The sequence below is a fragment of the Moschus berezovskii genome, chromosome 17, assembly GCF_049115385.1.
Source record: "Moschus berezovskii isolate FMDL1 chromosome 17, NW_MosBer_1.0, whole genome shotgun sequence".
NCBI lineage: Eukaryota > Metazoa > Chordata > Mammalia > Artiodactyla > Moschidae > Moschus > Moschus berezovskii.
The window spans coordinates 68,492,754-68,499,520 of NC_142476.1; the positions used below are offsets into that span (position 1 = coordinate 68,492,754).

The following is a 6,767-nucleotide window of genomic DNA, read 5'->3' on the forward strand; positions in this document are numbered from 1 at the left end:
GCTGGGAAAGGTTGGGGGCGGGAGGAGAAGGGGACGACAGAGAATGAGATGGCTGGATGACATCACCGACTCGAAGGACATGAGTTTGAGTGAACTCTGGGAGTTGGTGATGGACAGGGAGGCCTGGCGTGCTGCGACTCATGGGGTTGCAAAGAGTAGGACACGACTGAGCGACTGAACTGAACTGAACTGAGGATGTGGAAGCAACCTAAATATCCATCAATACAGAAATAGATAAAGAAGATGTGGTACGTATATACAATGGAATATTACTCAGTCATAAAATGGAATGAAATTGTGCCATTTGCAAAGACATGGATGGACCTAGAGACTGTCATACAGAATGAAGTAAGTCAGAAAGAGAAAAACAAAACCATATACTATCACTTACATATGGAATCTAGAAAAATGATACAGAGGAACTTATTTGCAAAGCAAAAATAGAGACACTGATATAAAGAACAAACATATGGCTACCAAAGTGGGGGATGGGAAGTGGCATGAATTTCTAGGTTGGGTTTATGTATTTTATATATATATATATATATATATATATATACACACACACTATGTATAAAACTGATAACTAATGAGAATCTACTGTATAGCTCAGGGAACTCTACTCAGTGCTCTGTGGTGACCTAAATGGGAAGGAAATCGAAAAAACAGGAGATATATATGTACAGCTGATTTACCTTGCTGTATAGCAGAAGCTATTAATAACACAACATTGTAAAGTAACTATACTTCAATAAAGATTAATTACAGAAGAAAAACTAAAAATTTCCAGCCATCCCACTCCTGGGTATATATCCAAAGAAGATGCAAACTTTAATTCGAAAAGGTACATGCAGCCCAGTTTTCACAGCAGCACTATTTACAACAGCCAAGACATGGAAGAAAACCTAAATAGCAATCAACAAATGAATGGCTAGAGAAGATGGAGTATACATGCACAATGGAATATTACTCAGGCATAAAAGAAGAATAAAATAATGCCATTTGCAGCAGCAACATGGATGAACCTAGAGATTATCACACCAAGTGAAGAAGTCAGAGAAAGACAAGTATCATATGGTATCATTTATATGTGGAATCTAAAAAAATGATATAAGCAAACTTATTACAAAACAGAAATAGATTCACAGACATAGAAAACAAACTTATAGTTACCAAAGGAGAAAGTGGGGAAGGCAGAGATAAATTAGGAGACTGGGGCTAACAGATACATACCATTATATACAAAACAGATAAACAACAAGGACTAACCGTATAGCACAGGTAACTATATTCAATATCTTGTAATAACCTATCATGTAAAAGAATCTGGAATATATATGTGTGTGTCATATATGTACATATATATATAACTGAATCACTTTGGTATACACCTGAAGCTACCACAATATTATAAGTCAACTGTATTTCGATTAAAAAAATAAAAAGAAGACATGGAAGAGTCCAACATAATCTAATCAGAGTACCAAAATAAAATTCTGAAGAGACCAGAAGCAAGGCCATGTTCAAAAAAATAATAGTTGATAAGTATCCTAGTTTTTAATTTAAAAAAATAGGAATTAAAAGACAGGAGAAGCAAACAGGAAGAAAAGAATTCTATACTTAAATACACTGTAGTGAAAGTGTAACACTTAAGAAAAAGAGAGAATCTTAAAAAAAGAGGGAGAGAGAAAAGACACCAACATACTGGCAGATGGAGAAGGAAATGGCAACCCACTCCAATGTTCTTGCCTGGAGAATCCCAGGGATGGCAGGGCCTGGTGGGCTTCCGTCTATGGGGTCGCACAGAGTCAGACACGACTGAAGCGACTTAGCAGCAGCAGCAGCATACTGGCAGATGACTTCTGAACAGAAGCAATGGTAATAAGTAAACAACGGAAAAGCAACTCAGAATTGGAGACTGAGCAAGGCTATCTTTCAAGAAACAGGCAAAATATATTTTTATATATTTTTTTTAAAAGTTTATGACAATTATCTCCAAAGGATATCTATAAACAAAAGGGAAAATGACCTTCACCCGAAAACCTGAGATGGAAAAGAAATGGCAAAAGAACAGTACTTTTAAAATATGTGGCTGATTCCAAACAACCTAAGATTTAGAGGAGGAGGGGAAGGAGAGCAGGAGGAGGGTTAATAAATAGCACTGAGGTCAGAAGGTAGATGACAGAGACTTTTTTTTTCTCACAATGGATGGTCCTGCATACCCACTCTGGAAACCAATGGTATGGACTATACATACACAGATGTTCAGTTACAGCAGACAGCAATGTTGGCTACAATCATTTCAAAAGTCTTCTTAGAAAGTTTGGGACAAGGGGAAAACAACAAAGGTTTCTTTGAGCAAAGGTTCAGGAATCAAATGAGCATGGCATACCCTGTTCTTCCTCTAATTATCTCATATCATGAATTTTTTTTTTAAATCTCTGAGACAGAAGCAAAACAAAACCCTGAAGAAGCAACAGTATGAGCACAGCAACGGCAGAAGACATCAGAGATTGGTTATGACCTTGGGCAGGTCACTTCACTCTGACGGCTATTACTATGTTCCCTTCCCAGTGTTACTAATATATTTTGATGACAAAGGAAAAAATTCAAACGGGGAATATTATAGGACTACTCTCTTATATATTACTGCCAGTCATTGTGCTGGCAATGGCGATACAGAACAAAGGAAACAAAGTAAATTAGCAATTAGAAGGCAATGTGATAGGTCCCGTGACACGTGATGTACGCACATGGTACTGATAAAACCCAACAGTAGTGACAAAAGCATGCGTCTCTCCTGCCTTTTCACATAATTAACAATTATTCCCATTAGGCAAACTACTGACGTCCACCCTAGTAGTACCATTACGGTCACCATAGTGAATTTCGGATTTTTGAAAAGAATCATCATCAAGAGTTTTGCTATTAAAAGTTTCAAGATAAATTTATCCAAAGTCCATTTTACAAGATCCCAAGAAGGAATCAAGTTAATTTCCTTCATACTAAGCAAAATTTCACCACAGAAAGCTAGCTGGGACACTTTGGATCCATAGCAATTAGCAAAATTAGTTTTCCTAACACATAAAAAAAAATTGTTTCCTAAAACATATTTCAGGAAAATTGTTTAGAAAATTTGTGTAGAAAAACTGTTTCCTAAAACATGAAAAAAAAAAAATTGTTTCATTTAAAAACACAAAAGAGTAACGGCAATAAATTCTCTAAACCCATGCTGGAATTATCCAAGTATAATCTAACAGAGGTAAAATAAGGAAATATCCATTCAAATACCCATTCTCTTTCTGGACTTATTTACAATCTAAAATCAAACACATTTTGCATAAATTAATTCTATGATACTCAACATATGTTTTCTACTTCACTAGGAAGTATTCATTGCCTTTAAAGTTAATCATCGGTTGTTCTATTTTATTTAGCTATTTGAGGCCTATTAACAATGCACATACAAACCCTTCATCTAAGGAAATACTTCTGAAAAAACACACAGAATGTTCTCAAAGAAAAGCAATTCTTTCTCATTCTACTATACACTAGTAAAGAGAAGAATATTTACTACTAATATTACAGTGCTGTAACATCAGTCTTAATTGTTTTCTATAATATTAATGTTTACTTATATACCCTCAATATATATTAGTGAAAGGTAGATACTACATATTCCCAAAGACACCAAATCCATTCATGTATAACTAAAATGTTTATAACAAGTGCAAATGACAATAAAATTCAAAGGTTCTTTAATTATTTTATTTTTAGCAATCATAAAAGGTGTTTAGTTATGTCCTTAATATTCCAAAAGGCTTGCCAGCATTTGATAGTCACGCGAATGTAAATTTTCCACAATCATTTTTTTTTTATGTCAATTTCACTGAAAACAGCTACAAACAAATGTTCATTTTGATTACCATACTGGTCTTTGTATATTAGCTAACAAGTAGATTTTTTGCTTTATCTCACTGATGAGAAGCAAGAATGAGTAATGACATTTACTACTAACCAGAGAATAGCCAGAGACACGAGTGGTGATTCAATAGCCATCACTGGTGATCCCTCTGATTAAAAACCTATAGCACCTATAAAACAATTCAGCCATATTTACACACAGCTTTTGCTGTACACTATTTCTTTGGGACTCTATTTACCTTCCTTCTTAAGTTCCTTGAGGGGAGAGGCCTTGTCTTAAATGTTAATACTACCTCCGCATCCCTTGTAGCTCAAAAACAAAACGGAGTGAGTACTTGCTGATAAATTAACAGCTATAGTACAACAGATACTTTCCATGGCAATCAGGAGAAAATCAGGATGTGGGTGAAGACAGCCCAAGAGAGTATAGTTATGCACGACAGAACCAACAACAAGGGACAAGATTATAAAAGCAACTTAGAGAAACCACGTCCAGAAACAGAGCAGATGAGTTTACACAGCATATTCATTTTCAGAAGCAAAATGCAGTACACTGCTATTGCTTAACTGAACTGCCCCGTTTCTCGGTTTACATGTGATGCTGCGTTTTGTACTATTCCCTGTTAGGTATTTGTATAATGCTATCTCATGTCTGTAGAAAGCAGACATCAGACTGTGGGAAAAGCTGTACTATTCACAATCCAAAAGAAAATAAGAACAATGTATTTTTCCACCTTTCTGAGGTTAAAAACACAGTGTTCTGCTCATAAAAGCAAAGGTCATCATTTGCCTACTTTTCATTCATACTGAATGACACCATTTTTTGAAGATTTTCTATTAGAAAAATCCTGTACCACCTGGGTTTTAAAATCAGCTTTAACCCAATTTTGCGTCTTTTCCCGTCATCTTCTTCAATCTCTCAACCAAAATTATGTTATCAATTATATTTTTAAAAACAGGCTTTTAAAAAACAGTTATGTTGTAAACTAAGTTATAATTTATGGTGTCAGCAGCCTTGCACTCTGTCTTTACCATTTGAAATGCAGGACACTAAACAGCACATAAGCATACTCTGAAATTTCTTGGATCTTCGACAGTCTCTTACCAGAATTTCATCTCCCTTCTATCAAGTTTCTGCGTTCCTCTACGCTCCAAGATTAAATAAACTGTTTATATACCTCCAACACTCTGACAGTGAGTTTGTATGTCTTCTCTCTTGCATCTTTTGTCTAAGAATGCCAAAGCCCTTCGTTATTTTACTTTACCAACCCTATGAAGACTCTCCAACAAAAAGCTGGAGAGTCATGGAGTTGCCTTGACAGAGATTGGACAGCAGACCAAAACTTAGTACCCCTCTAACGGGCACTCAAAACCGGTCAGAAAAATCAGCCAAGGCCTTCTTTACAGGTCATGAGGGCTTTTTTTAAACCCTTTGCCACAAAGGAACTCATGCATTCACACACAATTGTACTTTTCAGAACATGGAAATACAATTGATTTGGTTCTTTCGGTTTTCAGAAGTTTAAACACCGGGGACAACAGCAGCGAGATGAAAACTCCTGAGGGCAATTTGATCAAAGGCACAGAAAATCCTTCCTTCAAAGAAATGCACCTTGTGACACTGCAAGGAGGAGGAGAGGTATTTAAAGTAAAACCTGCCCTGAATTATTACCACTGACTTGAGGAAGAGAAGTAAAAGCCGTTGGCTTCACTGGGCTTTTAAACATTTTGCCGTCACCCTGGGATCACAGAAGCGGGTGGTGAAATTCTTCCACTCATTTCTATGGAAGAGTATCACACAGCAGTATAAACTCACACCCCAACACACACACACACACACACATCCGTCTCTACTCCCCTTCTCGTCCCTTCCATTCCCGACCGTCCCCCTTTGGTGCCCAAGACCCAACTGTGGACCTAATGTGATAAAAAGCAAAGTCATGGGGCAATGCAGGGGGGTGGGGTGCAAAGGACCGAAAGAGCCAGAAAAGCAAGGGGAGAAGAGGCAGTCGGCCGGCTCGTCTGCGATCATAAGGCAAACATTCGGGTGGGGAATACAATACGGAATGCCGAGTGGAAATAAAGCCCTCCGGGATGCCCACGCTGCCATCTCCCTGTGCCCCTCTGCCCTCCATCACCCCCATGCTTCTCCCGGAGGACCACCTCCGCGGGGAGGGCGCCACCGACGGCGCCCCCCAGCCCTCACCCTTAGGAGGAAAGCAGCGAAATGGGGCTGGAGAGGACAGGGGCTGGGCCGGGGGGCGAGGGCCACGCCGGGCTCCGGGCGGAGACCCCGGGCGGCCCGCGCGGAAGGCGAAGCGGCGGTCGGGGGGCAGCGGCCGGCCCCGCCGCTGCCGGGGAGGCTCCGGCTACTCACGTTCTCCGTGTCCCGCTCGTTCACCGTCGGCAATGGCGTCCGGGCCGACATTTTGTGCGGGCGGCGGGGTCGGGCCGGGGTCTCGCGGGCCGGGCCGGGCCGGGCCCGGGCTTGCTGCGGGCCCCGGGGGCCAGAGGCAGGGGGCCGCGGCCGCTTCGCGCGAAGCCGGGGCCGGGGCCGGGGAGAGCGGCTCCCGCGGGCCGCGGGCGGTGCAACAAGCGGCCGCGGCGGGGCAGCGCGGGGCACAGAGGCCGCGGAGGAGGAGGAGCGGGAGCCGCTTCCCGCGGCGGCGCCGCCGGGGCACGCGGGCCGGGGCGGGGGAGGGCTCCGGGCGAGGGCGGTTGCCCGGCGCGGGCCGCGCGGCGAGGCCGGCGGGACGCGACGCCGAGGCCGGGAGGCGGGGCGGGAGCCGCGGAGGGGCGGCGGGGGGGCGGGGTCCGGGGCCCGCTAGGCGCTCCCGGCCACG

General features: G+C 42.0%; 1 protein-coding gene across 4 annotated transcripts in view; it reads right to left on the reverse strand.

Annotated features, from left to right (window-relative positions):
* MARK1 (microtubule affinity regulating kinase 1) overlaps nt 1-6,486 on the reverse strand; it is a 131,209-nt gene extending 124,723 nt beyond the window's left edge. For 3 of the 4 annotated variants that reach the window (XM_055419871.2, XM_055419869.2, XM_055419868.2), the window contains exon 1: nt 6,302-6,485. In XM_055419871.2, coding sequence (XP_055275846.1) covers nt 6,302-6,352 — 51 coding nt within the window. In that variant the 5' untranslated portion in view covers nt 6,353-6,485. Of the gene's footprint in view, nt 1-6,301 lie in introns of all 4 variants that reach the window. The other variant, XM_055419870.2, reaches the window with a different exon arrangement.
* Nucleotides 6,487-6,767: the final 281 nt, after the last annotated feature.